The 20,695-nt window shown below is 36.1% G+C and overlaps 6 protein-coding genes across 6 annotated transcripts; 2 read left to right on the top strand and 4 right to left on the bottom strand.

Annotated features, from left to right (window-relative positions):
• Positions 1-152: 152 nt before the first annotated feature.
• On the bottom strand, positions 153-7,050 carry DFA_06226 (uncharacterized protein; the record flags this gene model as incomplete). The annotated part of the gene is made up of 4 exons (XM_004361881.1): positions 153-432; positions 509-753; positions 838-5,273; positions 5,298-7,050. The coding sequence occupies 4 exons, from the start codon at positions 7,048-7,050 to the stop codon at positions 153-155; spliced, it is 6,714 nt and encodes a 2,237-aa protein (XP_004361938.1).
• A 265-nt stretch (positions 7,051-7,315) lies between these two features.
• DFA_06225 (uncharacterized protein) lies at positions 7,316-8,249 on the bottom strand (the record flags this gene model as incomplete). The annotated part of the gene is made up of 3 exons (XM_004361880.1): positions 7,316-7,322; positions 7,383-7,497; positions 7,565-8,249. 3 exons carry the CDS (start codon positions 8,247-8,249, stop codon positions 7,316-7,318), a joined length of 807 nt encoding a protein of 268 aa, XP_004361937.1.
• Positions 8,250-8,983: 734 nt separating this feature from the next.
• bud32 (putative protein serine/threonine kinase) lies at positions 8,984-10,004 on the top strand (the record flags this gene model as incomplete). Its single annotated transcript, XM_004361879.1, has 2 exons — positions 8,984-9,130; positions 9,249-10,004. The coding sequence occupies 2 exons, from the start codon at positions 8,984-8,986 to the stop codon at positions 10,002-10,004; spliced, it is 903 nt and encodes a 300-aa protein (XP_004361936.1).
• Positions 10,005-10,107: 103 nt separating this feature from the next.
• DFA_06223 (uncharacterized protein) lies at positions 10,108-11,200 on the bottom strand (the record flags this gene model as incomplete). Its single annotated transcript, XM_004361878.1, has 2 exons — positions 10,108-10,631; positions 10,705-11,200. 2 exons carry the CDS (start codon positions 11,198-11,200, stop codon positions 10,108-10,110), a joined length of 1,020 nt encoding a protein of 339 aa, XP_004361935.1.
• A 143-nt stretch (positions 11,201-11,343) lies between these two features.
• Positions 11,344-15,394, bottom strand: DFA_06222 (uncharacterized protein; the record flags this gene model as incomplete). The annotated part of the gene is made up of 8 exons (XM_004361877.1): positions 11,344-12,579; positions 12,651-13,141; positions 13,215-13,497; positions 13,984-14,055; positions 14,480-14,522; positions 14,647-14,757; positions 14,885-15,258; positions 15,389-15,394. 8 exons carry the CDS (start codon positions 15,392-15,394, stop codon positions 11,344-11,346), a joined length of 2,616 nt encoding a protein of 871 aa, XP_004361934.1.
• Positions 15,395-15,750: 356 nt separating this feature from the next.
• On the top strand, positions 15,751-19,966 carry ctrB (putative cationic amino acid transporter; the record flags this gene model as incomplete). Its single annotated transcript, XM_004361876.1, has 3 exons — positions 15,751-15,909; positions 17,721-18,389; positions 18,470-19,966. 3 exons carry the CDS (start codon positions 15,751-15,753, stop codon positions 19,964-19,966), a joined length of 2,325 nt encoding a protein of 774 aa, XP_004361933.1.
• Positions 19,967-20,695: the final 729 nt, after the last annotated feature.

Here is a 20,695-nt window from a genome sequence, read left to right as displayed (position 1 = left end):
TTTTATCTATCTATCTATCTAAATGTATTATTTTTTTTGTTATAAATATTATTTTATTGTACTATTTGTATGATACATTATTTTTTTTGGGAAAAAAAAGTAGAAATGATGATTTAAAATTCTACTAGTTTCACCATCATGATCGATTATTGTTATTGTTGATAAAAGAAGGTTGGATTGAAAAAGACGATTGGGGTACTAAACTCTTCCTTGATGGTTTGAATGGCTGAAATAAGGAATTGATAACGTTCTTTTTGTACACTAATTTGTTGATGCTGTTGTTGTTGTTGAGATGGTTGTTGAAGGATATTTGCAGATGAAGAATTCTTTATACTTTGTTTCAAATGTAGATCATATATCTTTGTTAATCTACTCATTATTTCTTTTTGTTTTGATGCTGGAATAAATAATACATTACATGCTTGTTTATTCCTAAAAAAATAAATAAAAAATAAAATAAATTAATATTTTTAATTGTAATAATATTATTGGTTTTTTTAAATTTTACCTTAAAATAAATAATGGTAATTGAGATAAATCTACTAAATCATTATATGCAAATAAAAGGATAGGGAAATGAATAGTATCTGTAAAATCTTCTATAAACTTTGTAATGCCAGAGATTCTTGTTGCCGAAAGATCGAAAAAGTCCAAATATTTGTTCTTTTTTCTAACTACACTTGGTTTGGTTCCCAATTTAATTAATGGTGAAAGATATGGATGATTATCATTTAATAATTTAATTGATGACTTCTACAAATAATATAAATTAAAAAAAAATATTGTTAATATTTATATATTATATTATTCTATTTTTTTCTATTTTCTTTTTCTTACATTGGTACAACTAAATAAATTATAATTCATTAATTTAACAGAATTATCTTTTTTAATATGATCGATAAAGTGAGATTTATCAGTGACAGAGTTGCAACAGTTGATAAATACAGGGATTGATCGAGTATCTGGTTCTTCATCGTCATTTTCTGTAATGTAATTTGTTTTCATCAAATCGTAGAGGGTGAGGTAACGAACAATGAAATCGGGAATAATCAATTCCCATGGGAATACCTGTAGACTCTTGGAGCAGATAAAAAAGAGAGGGGTGGTAGAGACATTGGTAGATGGAATGATTGGTTGCTCTGACTTGCTCTCCTTTCCAAAAAAGACAAAGCTCTTGGTTGGCTTCTTTTGTTGATGTTGCTGTTGTTGTTGGTGGGGTTGTTTCTCCTTTTCGAGTGGCAATATTTCAAACAACGATGCAAAGGTTGTGTTTTTAAGTTCCGACACAATCTTGTTACGTTCGGCATCTTCTTGAGCTGGATCCTTGGGAGGTACGAGTGAAAGTAGTGGTGCGAGTGATGCAATAATCTCTGGCGAGAATTTGATGGCTTGGTCATTGGTCTTGTCAGAGGGTGTGTCGAGTGAGGTGAGTGACTTGCGTTGCTCATTAGAGTTTACAAAGAGGAACAATTGCAATGGATTTTGCTCTGAACACTCACGCATCTCACGGTGCGAAAAGATCTTGCAGATTTGTGTTGACAACTGATCAATCGATACGAATGCCTTGGAGTAGGCGGGATCTTCGCTCTTGACCATACGCTTGGCCATCGAGAGTAATGACAACTGTTGGTGGTTATATACCTTTCTGGCGACCGATCCTGAACCGACACTCATACTACGACCATGGTCTTCACTTCTCTGCTCGGGGTCGAGCGACAACTTGACACCTCGCGATGGGGCCAGTGGTAGGTTGGGATGCGTATTGGTGTGCTGGTGCGACGGACCGCCCAATCCGAGCCCGCCAGTGGTCGGCGTACCCGGTCCATGATGGTTGGGGTGATGGTGATGGCTGTCGGAACGCTCTTGAGGTGGTGAATCGCTTAGATGATCCTCATCACTCTGTGGTGGCCCAATCGTCGAGTTTAAGAATCCAATCAACTCATTGTGGAAATTGACAGTCTTTTCCATAAACTTGGGTGCGCTCTTTAGACTGTTATTACCGGTTGAGCGGCTAAACGAACCAAAGAAACTCTTCTTTTTGGCAGCGTCTTCTGCAGATGGCGTCGATGCCCAGTATGGACGGTTACACAAAAACATAAGAATACGTTCGAGTGTGATCAATGACGACACAATAAACGACACATGCTCTGTAGCATTACTCAACAGGTAAATCTGGAGATAGAGCAAGCTAGTTGGTGGAGTCAGTGGTGTCAACTCTTCCGATCCACCAATACGATTAAATCTCTTGCGTCCACTCGTCGGCACATAATGGATAAAGTAATTGTCAACCTGTAGCGAGTAAACTAATTTCTGTAGCGTTGCGTTGATCTTTGTGGGAGTATTATTAAACGACAACTCTTCGTAACGGTTTGACAAGTTCTTGATCGTTCCACTACTGTTACCAGCGTTACTTGGCGTTCTGTTACGTCCTTCTGCCATCTGTGAAAGATTCAACTTGGTCTGGCTTCTAAAGAGTGTTGCCAAACTGTTGACCGATTGGAAAGACGGAGATACTCCGCCAACCGCCAAACCAGGTGAACCTGCACCAGTATGACCATAACTACCTGTACTAGTACTATGGTTGAGCAAGGTGTTTTGTTGTTGATGATTCTTGTAAGAATTTAATATCTTGAGGATCTGCTTGATAGTCAGCTTGTTGCGTGATGCCAACTCTTCTTGATTGATCTTGCCAATTGAATACTTTCTCATTTCATTCTTGATGGCATGGAATGATCCCCAGATCTTCTCGCCTACTTCGTCACCCGTGTTGATGGTCTTTTCCTCATCCTTTGTCTTTTCGGTAAAGGTGAGGTTAGAGATCTTGGCGGATAGACGGTTGCCTGCGCTGTTTGCGCCTGTTGGACTGCCCGACATGACATCGACACCCTTGTCGAGTGACAATGACACTTCCATGCGACCAGTCTTTTTAAAGTTACGTCCAATAGTATATGCCTTGCCAAGATAGGGCATGTAGATCTTGCCAATCTGTGGATTAGAGTCATATGACAATGGTTTGTTAAAGTCGATAGGACGTTTCTTTGCCTGCGAAATATCAATCTCCAACGAGAGGTAACTGTCCACCAACATTAAATTCTTGTTGATCAACTCTTGATCAAATGCAAAGAGGAAGCGGATCATACGCTTGGCCACTGAATACACTTTCTTGAGGAACTGTAGAGGCGCACCACGACCAATTAGCAACGGACCGTCGAAAAAGAGGTTATAATAGAGGTTGCGTGTTTCGGTCCAGTATGAGATGGCCAAGTCGCGGTCACCCTGAAGTAGCTTGAGCTCGGCCATGTTGAGGTAGCTCTTGAGTAGCTGTACAATGTTGCACGTGTCAATGTTGACGTCCATGGCCAGTGTAGCTGGGTTCTCAATCATCTCAAAGGTGATGTAAAACTCTTTCACCTCAGAGTTGATCGAGGGCGTTTCGGCAGCTGGTTTCTTGGGTTGTTTGTTGGCACTACGCTTCTTTTGGTCGTCTTGTTGCTCTCCATCCTTTTGGATAAACTTGGATGGGCCAAAGAAAGGCAGACGGGCCACATCATAAAAGGGATAGTGCAGCAGCATACATGGTGCAAACACACGGTCGAGGTAGACCTCGGCAATACGTGAAACTGTCTTTTGAATCTTGACATCATCACCAATCGATTTGAAATAGTGATAGGCGCGTTTAAACGATGCAATTCCCTCTTGAATGAGGTCACCAGTACATGTGTATGATGGTGCAGGGGTGAGCGTCTCGACAATCTCCTTCAGGTCATCAGATGTTGGACGTAGTGTTGTGGGGAAGTTGATCAATGTGACATTGGCAAATGACACGAGTTTCTGGAGAATCTTTCCACGAATGTAAAAGTATTGTCCACGTGCATTCAAACTACCAAGTGGACACGACTCTATTGCGCATTCTACACATACAAGTGCCTCTGCAAACTTGTTACTGTGGTAGTAGTTGAGACAGTTGAGTTCCCAGTACTTGAGGTTACGTTCAATCTTGTTGTTTCCACTACCACCTTGATACGATGTCTTCATCGGGTTGGCGTGCAATGGACTGGGGATATGACTGCCACCTGGTGGACCAGCGTTAAAGCTTTTGGCAGCTCCACCAAACAACGGTAATCCCAACGGACTACTTCCACTCGTCTGGATGCCGCTACCCGACTCGTCATTCTCGAGTTGATTGAGAACACCTGTACACTCATCAAACCACTCCATCTTGGTATACACCTTGGCCAATAAAAAGAGCAGCGAGTTGAGCTTGCCGTGTGGGAGGTTATGTTTGCGCATAGTGACGAGTAGCTCGAGACCACGTTCAATGTGGTAGCTTTCGAGGTAGAGGTTGGCAAGCTTCATATGCAGGTTGAAAAAGATAGGGTTGTCGAACTTGGGTGTGTCGCGATACCCACTGTCTCCAAGCGGCGTGCTGCCCTTGTGCAAGATTAAAAAGACTACCTTGAGGTACTCCTCACTCTGCTTGTAGTTTCCTTTTTCCCAGTAGAGCGAGCTGATGACCTCGCAAATATAGATAATCTCGTTGGTCTTGCTCTGTGGGTCGTCCTCGAGATAGCTGTTGAGGATCTGCTTGTAATAGTAGATGGCAGCGTTGATATCATCGTTTTCTCTTGCCAACGCGGCCACTCTACGCAACAGTGTACCATACTCTTTCTTTTTACGGATGTTGTAGATGAGAAGGGCATTGTCAAAGCTGACAATGGCGTATTGGTACTTGTAGTTGTCGAGTAGCACACCGGCGTATCCCAACGAAGCATTGGCAGCCAACTCTGAGAGTACTGGTGGCAATCCAACAATAGGTTGACGGATATTATCGATAATGTAGAGTGTCTCGAAAAAGAACTTTTCGGCCAACACCAAATCATTGCCATCCGAGTGATGAATACCCAACGCATAGGCAGCCTTGGCCTTTAAGAATGTGGGTGGAGTGTCTAGATACAAATCGGTCAACAGTTTCATACGGTAGTTGGCATCCAACAAATCCGTCATATTGGCTGGTACATTAACATCCATGATAGGGTCACCAAGAGACTTGGTCGTCAATGGAGATATACCATTCAAATGTAAATGAATATCTGTCAATGCACGTACCATTGCATTCTTTAATCCAACTTCAAAATATTCTTTAATCGAATTGATTGGTTTTGGTGTAAATGAAGTAGAAGATGATGATCCAGCAGCAGCAGCATTAGTTATTGGTGATTTAGATGGAGTATTATTACTATTATTATTTTGTTGATTTTGTTGATTAATATCTAAAGAATTAAGTTTTAATTTACAATGTTGGTAAGATCTGAGGAAGATATTGAGAGGATTGATTTTCTCTTCTTCATTGCCAGCAAACTCGTCGGGTCTGGTACGAAGCTCGGGCTCTTCGTCAGAGTCTGACTTGTCGCTGTCATTGTCAGAGTCATCGTCGGATGAGCTTGATTTGTGGTGCAGGTGGTGTGAATAGGTTTCGGCGACTATAATATCTACATGGTGTGCGTTGGTGACCGACAGGTTCTTGAGCCCCTGGAACATATGCTTAAAGGAGGCGTCTTCCTCGGGCTTCCAGAGTTTTCCTGCCAAATAGAGCATTTGCAATGCATAATGATAGGTGGCATCCTTTTCATCAATCTCCATCGACATTCTCTGACGAGAGGTGGATGATGATGCGGTAATAGGTGTCGGTGTAACTGATATACTTGGTGCAGGTACCGTTGAAGATGTTTTACTAGTTGTTCCAGTTGTAGTAGTTGGATTGGTAGTAGGATTAACAGATGGTCTCAAAGGAGATGATGAAATGGGTTGATGATTACTACTACTTGGAGGAATCAATGTAGTTGTTGAGGTAGACTTTCCACGTGATGTAGATAATGGAGATGATGCGCCAGAATCACGTAGATCCAAAAAGAATGCGTGGATAGTGTCCCAACACTGCTCGTCGTATCCAAAGATATGGAGGGTGCAGCAAAACTCGAGATTGAGACGTGCCCACTTTTTAGTGTTCTTTTTCCACTTGCCAGACTCTTGTGCAAACTCGTTACGAAGTTCCTCGAGCGATGCGCGTTGTGGTAGGACGCGAATGGCGCGGTCCTGACCCTCGAGGTGCTTGATGATGAGGCTCGACAGCCACTTGGAGAGAGCTTCCTCGTGCAAAAACGAGTGGCCGTCGGGAGTGGTGAGCGAGTAGAGGTACGATGGCTTGGGGTACTTGACAATCTCAAAGTTTTGGTTGTTGATGCTCTCGATGAGCCGGTAGTGTGATGGCATACGGTCCTTGTTGACGACTGTCGACGACTGACCGGCTAGTTGGAGTACGGGACGGCTGTCCTCACCTTCGACGTCCAATCCGAGCTCGGCGTCCCAATCCTCGTCGTCGTCCGATTCAAAGCCGGCCGTGGTCGAGTCTGCCTCGTCCTTGGCGGTGCTCGACGACTGACCTCCCAGCTGCAGCTTGAGTGACCCTAGTCCGGGGGCAGTCACCGTTGTCGATGATGATGTGGATGACGGGATTCCCATTCCTGTACTCCCAGACAGTGCATTCTGGAGACTTAGCTTGGCCGCCGATGCTGGCAACGCCGGTACTGCAAACCCTCCACCATCTCGTTGTACCTTGCTAGTCTCATTGAGCAGCAAGATTGACTCGTTCTCGAGTACACGGTCACCAACCTTTTTAGCAGCGTAGCATGCGCGTTTGGCAAACGATACGCACAATTCCACGTCACCCAACGTCTTCATGGTTTTGGCCATCTGCAAACAGCCGCCAGCAACACCAGCCCACTCTTTGACATGCTTGAGTGGCTCGGCAGGTGACGTGCCCAGACAATCAGATGTATGTACATGGAGAGTGGCGCAGTGTCCGCACAGCAGACTGCGCAGGTAAGCTTCTAGATATTTAGTTGCGTAGATGGGTGTCTCGCTCGTAGCGTAGCACAGACCCAACTCATAGTTGATCTTTTGGTACATTGCCAAAAACGTCTTGGTGTCTTTGGCACAAATCTCTAGCGCCTTTTTAAAGTACTCTGTCGTGTTGAAGATGTTGGCCATGGCCTTGGAGGTCATTCCCAGTTGGTAGAGGAGATCCAACTCAAACTGGTCGTTGTTTTCGTCGAGTGGTGTGTCAAAGTCCTCCTTGTGATCTTGCAACAGTTTGTAGGCCGTTGACAACTGTGTGTTGGCCATAATCGTCTGTTGCACACTTAAATATATCATTCCCAATTCATAGTATCGTTTCGATAATTCCAATTGATTACTACTAACATGTAATGCCAATTCTATCAATTGATTTTGTGTTTCAAGTTTCTTTTTTAATTCATTTTCTACCAATTAAAATAATAAACAAATAAAACGTCAATAAATATATACATATACATATATACATATAATCCTTTATATTTATATTTGACATACCTGATAAAGTTGTAATTTTAAGTCCATTAATTGGTGGTGTCTTGTTTTCAACAATAGTTTGTTGTGTATTTATATCATTTCCAACTATTAAATAAATATAAAAGTATTAGTTAAATTCAATATGTTATTAATATTATCTATTGCAACGTACAAATCATTAAATTAATTAAATCTGAAATAGAAGCAGGTATTTTGGTATCAATTTGATTTGAAAGTGGTCTTGATGCAACACGAGTCAATAAGTTGTTGGCAGGTGTTAGGATTGATTTACTGTCAGATTCAGAGCTATCGTTGAAAAGGAAATCGTCGTCCCATTCAGTCTTTTGGTTTGGATCGGCCTTGATACCCAAAATCTTCATTTGTGGAGAAGCTGGTGAACTGGTTCCCCCTGGAGCTGGTGTTCCACCACCAAAGTCGGCATCCCAATCTTCAGAGTCTGACTCTTCCTTTCGATTCTGTAATATACCCTTGGTTGGCGATGGTGATCTGTCCCAATCATCATCGTCATCCATCAAATTTGAACTGCTTCCACCATCGGATCTTTGTGTTTTGATTGGTGTAAAACTATTACTTTGTTGTTGTTGTTGAATTGGTGATATTGATCTTTGTGGTGATGATGGTACATTCAATGGTGAAGAACTATTATTATTATTATTATTATTATTATTGTTATTGTTATTATTATTATTTTGATTATTATTGCCAACAGCCATAATCTCTGCTTTCTCTTTCTTTGATAACTTTCCAATTGTTAACTTTCTTTGAAGAGATGATAGATTGTGACCTGGTTCAATACCAAAATCTGCGTCCCAATCTTCGTCATCTGATTCTCCCATTCTCTATCTATTATATATTGTACACACACGGATCGTGTCTCTGTTCTGTGATTATAAATGAATGAATGAATGATTGGTCACAACCAAAGATGAAGATGAAGAAGAAGATAAAGATAAAGAAGGAGAAAGAAGATTGTCTATAAAGTTGTTTCGAAATATATTGTTGTTGGCTTGATGATGATGATTGATGATTGATGATTAGAGGGAGAATTGATTATATATCTTCTTTCTTTCCTCTCTCTCTCTCTCTCTCTATCCCTCACTACAACCTCTCTTCTCTCTCTTTCTTTCTATTGATCGATCAATGTCAATGTCTTGTTGTCTTGTCTTGTTGTTGTTGTTGTTGTTGTTGGTTAATATTAATATTGGTTGTTGATCATCTATCCTAGCAATCAATCAAACTCGAGTCTCTGTGCTGTTCAAACTGCCTGAACTCTTTTGATGGATGATGATGATGATGATTCAGATAGATGAATATGTATATATATATGTATATGTTGTGTGAATAGTAGTAATGAATAAAGTTGAAAGATACTAGAGACAAGCAGAGGGGGGGTGAGAGGTGGATGAAGCTTCAAAATTTTCACAAAAAATGGGTTCTGTGGGAGGGAACTTCGCAAATGGCTCTGGGCAACAAGCACAAAACCCTGTAACTATGATACACTTTCATTCATTCATTCATTCATTATCGTGTACACGAGATCTGAACAACACGAATATTAGATATTATAATCATGGCAGACACAACAGAGTCTACTATTAGTACAAGTACAAGTATACCAACACCAACACCAACACCAACACCATCAATGCTTCGTGAACAACATGTCAGCGATTTACACGATATCGGTGCTGTTCTATTATCACAGGGTGCTGAAGCTGTATGTATACATACGAATATTCGTGAGATAGTATAATGTACATTATACTGACTGACTGACTGATTGGATTGATCATTCTATTTATTTATTTATTTGTTTGTTTATTTGTTTATAATAGAGAACATTTAGATATATGTTGAATGGATTAGATTGTATTGTAAAAGAGAGATTTGAAAAGAAGTACAGACATCCATTACTGGATGCCAAGATTGCAAACAAGAGAATATTGATGGAGGTTAGAGCAATCAATCGATGCAGAAAGAATGGGATCAGTGTACCATGTCTCTATCTTACAGATACACTCAACAACCGAATCTATATGGAATACATTGATGGTATCACTATTAAACAACACCTATACAATCATTCACCACCAACTAATAATCCATCGGGTACACCAACCGTCATCATTGAAATGACACCTGACAAACAAAAAGAAATTGAAACATTATGTTTTGATATTGGTCTATGTATTGGTAGAATGCATAATATTGATATTATTCATGGTGATTTAACAACTTCAAATATGTTATTAAAATCATCTTCCACATCTGTAAATAATAATAATAATAATAATCAAAATAATAATAATCGAAATAATATTAATAATGATAATAGTGACCTTCAATTAAAAGATGAGAAATCAATTATATTTATTGATTTTGGGTTAAGTTATAGTAGTACATTGGTAGAAGATAGAGCTGTAGATCTATATGTTTTGGAACGTGCATTCATTTCAACTCATCCAAATTCAGAACCATTATTTAAAAAGGTGATGGAAGGTTATGAAAGCTCATCTCCCAAGGCCAAGAATATCGTTGCCAAATTAGATCAAGTTAGACTTCGTGGAAGAAAGAAATTGGCTTTTGGATAATATTAATAATATTAATAATAATAATAAATGTGTACACATTTATATATATATATACATTTATATACACATCTTTGAAGAAGAGTTTATTCTATTCTATTCTATTCTATTCTACTCCATCTTGCTCTTGTAACTTGGATTTACGTTTAGTTTTATCTTTTGCACCTTTTGGTCTTCCTCTTCCTTTTTTCTTCTTGCAATTGTTGGAAATGATTAGTTCATTATTATTATTATTATTTTGATTATTATTATTTTCATCATCTAATTCAAGTTTATCATCCAACATTGAACGCCATTTAAGCATTGTTTTTGTATCTTGTATTGCAGTTATTAGACATTTCGGTTGACAGAATCGAATATTGAATGAATGACCTTGATATTCTTTACCAAGTATTGGAAAGTGAATTGTGATGGGTACACATTTTGAAGTCTTCTTACAACATAGCTCTTTGTTTACACCAGCTACTACTACAGTAGGCAACCCTTCTCCACATGTAACTGTTACTTGGGAACCACCAGAAGCATCCCAATCTTCAATCGCCCATTCCACCAAATTTTCTATTGCCATCAATGTTTCCTTTTCTTTTCCATGTCCATGTGTTCCAATTGTACAAAGTCCAAATACTTGTGCTTTAAATTTAAATTAAATAAACCATTAATATTTAATAAACTAAACAAAGACACTAGATGGATGAATACATACAACCAACTGAAATAGATAAATGATGATCTGTTTCTAATGACATATCTTTTTTGCAATACACTCCAAGACAATGTTGTGCATTCATTCTAGATTCAAAGTATTCAATTGTCATTTGATCATTTTCATCATCATCATCATCATCATCATGATTATAGGGTACTTTTACAACTGCTCGATCATTTGACTCTTCATCTTCATCTTCTTGTTCCATATTTTCTTGATTATCATCTTGATCTCTTTTTCTTTTCTTTTGTAGATATATGTCTGTTGATGATGACGATGATGACGATGCCGATGATGAATTATCTTGGTTGATCAGTTGCATCAACAAACTCTCTTGATTCATTTCCTTGATGAGAGTGTATGAACAATGCACCAAGTGCGCAGTAAACATCGCCTTTCTATTCTTGTACGATACTCCACATATCGGACACACATTATTGAATGTATTGAATCGTTTATGTATATTACCAACTATAGCTAATTGTTGATTCATCATCTAAATATATAAATCAGCAGAATGAAAAGACGAATGCCAAAAAACCGAGAAGACAAATTAGGTAATTATTAATTAATATATTAATTAATATTATTATATTGATTTTTTCATTGAATCAGACATTTATTAACAGTAATTATTTATTCATCAAATTCTAATAGTCTTTTAATATTTAATAGTGAATTGGTGGCTGTTTCAAATTGATCGTACGTTTGATCCATCCACGGTGCTGTATGGTTGATATACCAATTGTAGCAATCTAGTACACATTCAACTTGGTCCTTGACAATAGACCCATACACCAAAGTATCTCGCATTTCCATGACACTTGAATGAAATGATTTTAAACAATCATCTGATTGTTGTTTGTGATAAAGTGAGGATGTATCGATATTATTGAGAGTGTTTGTTTGTAATATTATTGCCAAAACTACTCTAAAAGGTATAACCAATTGACTCCACAATGATGTCTCTTGTCCAATTTTTAATAAAATCTCTATTTCTTCAATTGATAGTTCAATATTATTATTTTGATTATTATTATTTTGATTATTTAATTGGAAAACTTTGATTAATAAATTGACAGATCTAAAACAAGGTAGAGAATAGTTTTTAACATTTTCTTTGTTGAATTCCAATGATTTGTCAAGAGTAGTTGAAAATGTTTTGGTAAAGATTGAATAGGCATCTTTGATTTGACTCGGTGTCATATAGTTTCTACCATTTAATTCTACCAATCGATCGAGTGTTTTAATATTTTCAAATTGTGTATCGATGAATGGACATTGTCTAACCTGTTTGATTGCCGCTGCATAAACCATATCAAATACATCTCGTGTCTCTTGATGACCAAGTCCCATCTTTTCAATGTACACCTGTAATACAACAGGTAGCACATCTAAACTATCACCAGTCACTAATTTACATATAGGTTGAACCAAACCACTACCACTACCAGTTGCGGCAAAATAAGGGAAAAGGTGTACACCCAATATAGGACCAGATTGAACTAATATTTGAAGAGAAGTTTCTGTGAATCGATTGTACTCCCAGCCATCATCCTCTGCATTAAACAAAACGGTTCTAATATGCTTCATGATGAATGGCAAATAAATGGTAAAGTCTTGACCAACAATCTGACAAAAATGACTACACTCGTTAAAGAATGGACTGAGAAGAGTGTTCCTCGTTTTCTTGGTCATATACACCATCAACGGATAAAAGTAATCTTTAAAGAATACTTTCTTTCCACACGCCAATCCAAACTGTGATAATAGTGTCATTGCATCCATACGTGTTCTAGTTGACCCTGTCAACCCATCCAACTCCTTTCTTTTTAATAAATCTATACATATTGGAATACATCTTGAATGATACTATATATATAATAGGTGTTGTTAGGGTTGGTCAATTGAATTGGATTGAATTGATCTTTTACTTTACATACATTATTAAATTGATTATTATTTAAAAGATATTGTAATGCTTTTACATAATATTTAAAAATATTTTGTTGGTCTTTAAACTGGGTCGATTTCAATACAATTTCAATCACTGTTAATACTTTATCGGGGTGAGCTTGCATGGTGAGATTATCAGACCTAAAGATTGTTTCAGCAATTACCAAACAAGCTTTCATTACCCTTTTGATCTTTGTGCCATCGTCTGGTTGGTCGTTTCTGTATTTTTGTTCTCGTGCGACTAATATATCGCACAATAGTGTAATGTATTTTGAATAGTCTAGTAGCACCAACACACAATTACAAATAGACTCTTGTTTCTCATCCAACACATGTTCCAAGATTCCACTCATCTCAATCTTGTTGTTCCATTTCCTATTGATTCTACCAATTGCTGTATAAACTTGTTCTCTAACTTCATCCCTTTCAATCATATATGCATTATTAAAATATTCTATCAATTCATTCCATTCTCCTCCTAAAATAAATAAAACAAATAATGAGTAAGTATTTATACACCATTTCTTCTTTCTTTTGATTTGATTTCATACCATCTTTATAGATAAAGGTTGATATATTTTCAATGGTATAACAAAGGGATTCAATCAATATATACCGTTGTTGACATAATATTGGTATACTTGTAATCAACTGTTGTCTAAACCATCGAGTAACGACATTGTCAGAATGATACAATGAATTGGATGAATATAATCCTTTTAGTCTCAATACACTTCTTTTCGCTTCAATGATGATTGATACATTGCTCATTCTCCAAATCAAATTATATTGTAACTGTTTTGGATCATATGTCATATCATCTAGATAGATACTCTTTAAAATAATAAATTAATCAATCAAATATGTTAACAATATAATATATATATAAATAGAGTATAAGTATAGTATAATACCTTTGAGACACCATTAATAATGATATCTAACATCCATTCGAGTACTTGACTAGGTTGTTTTTCCAATAACCTTATATATGTATATTGTGATTCTAGAATCCCATTATCTTTATCACATGCATCATGGTCCAACTTTATCAATAATCTAATAAATTCATCATTTGGACTGTTATTCATCTATCTTTAATCTTCCTATCTATCTATCTATTTATCTCTCTCGAATGAATGAATGTTTTGATTCTGACAAACTCTTCTTGCAGCTTTTTGCAATAATTTAAAATGAGAGAAGAAAATGAGAAATCTAGCTATCGAAACTTGTGCTTACACCTGTCAATAATTACTTTCTTCTTTAGTTAATCATTAACACTTCATTCATTTACATATACATATAAACTATGTTACATACTAATTGTTCTTCTTTAGAATTAATTACAAGTATTATGAAGAATTTGTGTCTCCGACAAAGTTCAATTTGAGCCTTTATTTCAAAATGAGGAGAAAAAATTTTTACAAAAGAGATTTGAAAAAAAAAGATGAGGTTTTAATGAGAGTTAGTATGACTCAAAAAATGAAATAAATAAATATAATCGTACCTGTAAGAGCCCAAATTGTGTTGATGATTTGACAAACTTACCATCTTCATCACCCAACACATCTTCACCACGCAACCCAAAAGGTAAAAGAAATCAAAGAATGAAACATGACAGCATTCGAATCCGCGAGTTGGATGAACTGAAGAAGATCACAATAGAGGCGGATATACTTTTCATAATAGTCCAGCCTAGATTGGAATGTTTGAGGGTTAAGGACATTGACTATATATAAATATATAAATAAAAAAATAATGAATTAATAATTATTTAATAATAAAATAAAACAAATATTATAAAATGTATACATACACTTGAATATGTAATAAATATTGAAATACTTACGCTTGCAAATCTATTGTCAAGTTTGTTTTCCTCCTTTCCTCATCCTTTTGTTTTTCAACATCAGTGGGAGGGGTGGTTCCGCCGGAAGATACACCCTCTTGGTGTTTGTGAAAAGCCTTGGATCGTATTTGTACAAGCCTGGGAAGAGAGTGGCGATGGCATAGCTTGGGTTACCCTCGTGATCTTTTTCGACATTGGCATTTTTTAAACCTAAACATTTCAAAAGGTTTTGAGCATGTTCTGTTCTCTTGTAAACATGAATTGAATATCAAATCTATTAAAATGAATAAATAATAGGAATAATAATAAAAGTTAATACATTGATTTATAATTAATAGATACATATCTTATATATAAATATATTTAACCTACCCAAGAGATGGTATAATGGATGAAATATTGATGAGCCCGGGAATAAACACGGTTGGTGTTCGGGTATCGCTAATCTGTTGGAGATCAGCATTTCTTTTATCCGCCTCTATTGTGATCTTCTTCACTACATCCAACTCGCGGATTCGAATGCTGTCATGTTTCATTCTTTGATTTCTTTTACCTTTTGGGTTGCGTGGTGAAGATGTGTTGGGTGATGAAGATGGTAAGTTTGTCAAATCATCAACTGTCAAAGATGTGTTTGGGGACTTTTGCAACTTGATAGCAGCTTCTCTTCTTTCCTTTATGATAGCTTCCCTTCTTTTGTGAGCATCTTCCTTTTTCTTTTTGATAATATTTTTTCTTCTGCTCATAATCTATTTATTTGTAAAACATATTTCTCTCTATGGTCTTCTTTATTTTTAATTATTCTTTTACCAATCGATTGATCTTTTATGAGGCGACACTCTCAACCAAAAATTTTCAAAACCCCCGAAGAAAATAAACACTCATTTTTAAATTAATTTTTTTAAAAGCACCACCCATTTGATTTAAAGTGAATCGACCCGCTGCTATCTCCGTTAGAAAAAGATATCGTCGTTCATTAAATATGAAAATAGGTTACATAACTTAAATATATACATACTACTCTTCACAAATCTATGTGAAGTTAGTTAGTTTATAAATACACAGTAATAATAATAATAATAATAGTAATATAGAAACATTATCTCAGTTGACAGACAGATAATTATCTAGGTAGATAGATAGACTTTTTAATAATATAATATAATCAGTAGTTAGTCTCAAAGTCAACTCCTTTTAGTAAGGAGTATTAGTAAAAAGTCTAGACTTTCATTATGAACTCAATGAAAAAGTCATTGATAGAGAGTGACCAATTACTTTATAATAATGATGGAAGAAATGAAGACGACAATAACAACAACTCTGTCACTCATCAAGACGGTATCAATACACCACCGTCATCATCATCATCTTCCTCTAAATATTACAAGGATAGAAAATATGTATGTATCAATCAATTATTACTGTCTCTATTACAATAATAATCACATCAATCTATAAAACTCTACTCTTTCTTTCTCTCCTTTTCCTTTCCTTTCTTTCCTTCCTTCTTGTTCATTATTTGGTTATCCTCCATTTTCCACTTTTGATAATAATAATGAATGAATGAATGATGATCCAGGATAGGGAATCTATTTCTATTTTTGGAAACTCATTTATTTTTTTTGTCAAAGCATCAAACCAGTAACTATGTATGCATTTTCAAATACTATTCTGATCATAGTTGGTGGTGGTGGTGGGGTGACTGACATTGTTTGGATAATAATAATAATAATATCAACACGATGAAAACAATCAGATATTCATATTTAACCCGACATACATAAATACACACACTCACTCCCTCCCTCCAATGTGACATATTCGTCGCTATTCATCACACCCAACCTGTTGGTTGTTGGATATTTATTTATTTTATTGAATATCTATCTGGTTGAAACCAATACTATTTCGTGTGTAGTAGGAATTCCAAAAGAAGAAGAGAGAGGATCGTGATTTATCTATTTATTCATCACAATGGGTATAGGGGTGGATGAAATACCAAGCAACACTACTGTTGCTGACACATTCTCCGCTCTCACCCCTACCACAACCAACCATATGGAATTTTACAATAGTAGTCAGACAGACAATTTTGTTAATACTATAGTAGTAGGAGTGCCATCTACTATGATGTATTTGATGAACGAATCAAGATTAAATGTTAAATAATTATATGTGTCAGCCGGTTGACTCTTTTGGTACTCTCTCTTCACAACACATTATTAATCTACAACCAAATATTTGGCATCCAACCAGCCAGCCAGCCAACCAGCCAACCAGCTCTTTTTTATTCTTCATACCTATTTCTATCTATCATCATAATAATTGAAATTAAATGAATGAATCAATTGTGATGATGATGATGATGATGATGATAATTCCCATTAACCATTAATTTTTAATTGTTAAACAAAAAAAACAAGAAATAATAATAATTAAAATATTATTATTTAAATCAATTTTTAAATTGATAATATTACATCGACCGGTTCATAGAATATTATTAATTTCCACCATAGTTTAAAAAACAATAATAATAATATTTATTTAAATAATTTATATCATTGCATTGGGAGTTAACCCTTCATAGCAGTATCAGTATCAATATCAATATCCATATCCATATCCATATATATAAACAAGTAAATAATTATTTCATCATTTTATAACCCACGGTTATTTCCCCCCTTCCACATCCATATCCATATCCATTCCAGAAAAAAGATTTATTATTTATTTAAAATACTGCAATTCCGATAAGCACCAAGGAGAACAAATAATAATAATAATAATACTTTGAATATATAAAATAGTGTCAGAGATTGGATCCAATTTTAATATTGTGGTTGAATAACAACATCCCCATCATTTTATTATAATTAAATTAATTACTACCCTTATTATTATTAGTATTTTTATTATTGTGTTGTTCCAGTTGGAGTTTTAATAAAATGTAAATATCTCTAAATCTATAATAGAATATTATTTTTCATTGCAAATTGTTATTTATATTTACGAAAATCTTTACAAACCACCCAAACCTCACAATTGTAATGATAAACAACCAACCATACCATTGATTATTTATAAATATAAAATAATTTCATCCCTTTCCTTCTCCCTCTCTCTCTTTCTCTCTCATCCCTCCTCTCTCTCTCTTATTGCTAACTATTTCCATCCTTTTCTAATAATATTTTTTCTTTTTCTAAAGAAAATGATTGCAGACGAAAATCCAATGAGAGGTGGAGGCAAACCTCCAACGTCTTATGAAAAGGAAGATTATCAATTTTCCAAAAATAATTCCAATTCCACCATGACTGCATCATCATATACAACAAATACTGGAATGTCATCTTCATTATCAAATGAAAAGATGAGTTTTGGAACTAGATGTACAAATAGAATATATACATTTGGACAATTGTCCAAAAGAAAGAAATCATTGGAACAACTTCAACGAGAGATGGCAGATAGTGTCATGAAGGAAGAGTCTATGATATCGTCGACGAGTGAGTCGGGTAGTTCATCCAATGTAGACGAAGAAGATGAAGAAGGTCAAGTGTCATCGGAACCTCGTATTCAAGGTCAAGACAGTAAAAAGTTTAAAAAATGTTTATCAGTGTTTGATTTACTGGCATTTGGTATTGGTGCTATTATAGGTAGTGGTATCTTTGTATTGACAGGTGTAGCTGCAAAAGAGAAAGCTGGTCCAGCTGTCATTCTAAGTTATGCAGTCTCTGGAATAGCTTGTGCTCTCTCTGGACTATGTTATGCTGAATTTGCTACACGTGTCCCATGTTCAGGTTCAACTTATTCCTATTCTTATATTGTAGTTGGTGAATTAGTTGCTTGGATTATTGGTTGGGATTTAACTTTAGAGGTAATTCAAAATCAAAATCAAAATCAAAATATATATCATTTCCAAAACTAACAATCTTTTATATATTTTAATATATTTAGTATATGATTGCAAGTGCAACCGTAGCAAGAGGATGGAGTGGATATTTAAATTCAATTATTGTGGCAGGTGGAGGATACCTACCACACCCATTTGCACCATTTGACATTGGAAATGGATTTTCAGTTGATATCATTGCCTTTTTTTCAGTTATCTTGTTGACTGTGATTGTTGCATTTGGTATGAAGGAATCGGCTCGTTTCAACAAGATCTTTGTAGTCATTAAAATAGCCATTGTATTATTTGTGATTGTTGCCGGCTCGGTCTATGCCGACACTAAAAATTGGGAGCCATTTGCTCCATACGGTGCCAACGGTGTCTTTAACGCCGCTGCCATCACTTTCTTTGCCTATCTTGGGTTTGACGGTGTGTGTAATGTGGCCGAAGAGGTCAAGAACCCACAACGCGATCTTCCCATTGGTATTTTGGGCTCACTCGGCATTTCAACGATACTGTACATGCTTGTGGCCGTCGTCTTGACGTTGATGGTACCCTACTCTGAGATGGATATCAGTGCACCGCTGTCGCAGGCGTTTAGCAGTAAAGGTTTGCAATGGGCATCGATTATAGTGAGTATTGGTGCGTTTGCGGGACTCACTACCGCTCAATTATCAGGTCTGTTGTCACAACCTCGTCTCTACTACTCGCTGAGTCGCGATGGATTGTTGCCCAAATGGATGTCACATATTCACCCACGTTTCAAGACACCATTCTACTCTACCATCTTTACAGGTGTCTGTGCAGCCATTATTGCCCTGTTTGTAGATATTAATATCCTAGCTGATATGGTGTCTATTGGCACACTACTCTCCTTCACACTAGTATCGACGTGTGTACTTATCATGCGGTATCCATCAATCGACCACAAGAGTCAGTCCAATGCAAAATGGATCGTCCGTGATTTCCCAGTTGCTCTCCAACGTCCTATGTATCTATGCATGTATATTGCTGTATTTGGACTAATCGCCGGGGCAGGTGTACAATACTCGCTCCACTATAGTGTCATTATCGTATTTGGTGTGTTGATGCTACTTTCAAGTGCCGTCCTCTTTTTCCTCGTACCTTCCAATATTCCAACAGGGTTCAAGTGTCCGTGGGTACCTTTGCTTCCCATCCTCTCGATTTGGGCCAACATGTATCTCATGATCTCGCTCAGTTGGGGTACTTGGATGCGTCTAGTTGTCTGGCTGTTTATCGGTCTACTCATCTATGTCTTTTACGGACAAAAGCGTAGTCATCTTGGAAAGGAGCAAGAACTCAACACCCTTGCCAACCGTAGCTCAGACAACCATGGTGACCTCTCTGCATCACTCCACCTCAAGGAAAAAGAAATGATGTCTGTTGGAACACCAACCACCAACAACAACAAACAAATCGATCAATATGTAAACGAAATACAAGATCGTTCGAATTCAACCAAACCACAACCAGAAGACGATGAACCAACCCAACAAGAAGAACCTAATATTAATAAATTGGATGATGAAAATGACCAATAAAATAATAATAAAATAATCTTTTAAAGATGTCACTTTTCTTTATATATATTTTACAAAAATACATTTATTTATTTCCATTTGGATCGATTATAAAATTAATATTAATTTCTTTTTTTTCCTTTTTTTTTTTTTTTTTTAGGTTTTTAGTTTTTTAGTTTTTTAGTTTTTTAATGGTATCCAAACGCCGTTTCATGGTGTCATTTTACAAAGATATTTTTAGTTTTTTAAAAATAGATTAATAAAGGTTTTGTTTGAAACAACCCTTCTTTTTTTTTTTTTAAAGATCATGCTAATAATAATTTATTTTTGTTGTGTTGGGAGGGAGAGGATATCAAGTCAACTCTATTATTATTGAATAACCCATTATTATTATCTAAATATTTAAAGATTAAATTAGTTTAAAATAGATTCTATTCAATAATAATAATAATAATTATTAGCACCCAATACAAGATTCAGATTCAGTTTAGTTTAAAGGATTGTTGGGTCACTATGAAACCCATCGGTATCATCATATCAAAATCACAATCAATGTGATTCATGGTCATCACACACACACAACCTTTTCGAAACAGATAGATAGGTATACCACCCCCACAATAGAGAGAAAGATTCTTTTTTGTGAAGATATCACCTGACCAACCAAACCAACAAACAAATAAACACCCCCGCATAAGATATTTTCATTCTTTTTCATTCTTTCTTGTTCCGCCTAATCAACAACTGCAC

Source organism: Cavenderia fasciculata (genome assembly GCF_000203815.1).
Source record: "Cavenderia fasciculata unplaced genomic scaffold Scf_Dfasci-G-p-12c09.r1-3, whole genome shotgun sequence".
Lineage (NCBI taxonomy): Eukaryota > Evosea > Eumycetozoa > Acytosteliales > Cavenderiaceae > Cavenderia > Cavenderia fasciculata.
This window is presented reverse-complemented; position numbering and strand designations above follow the sequence as displayed.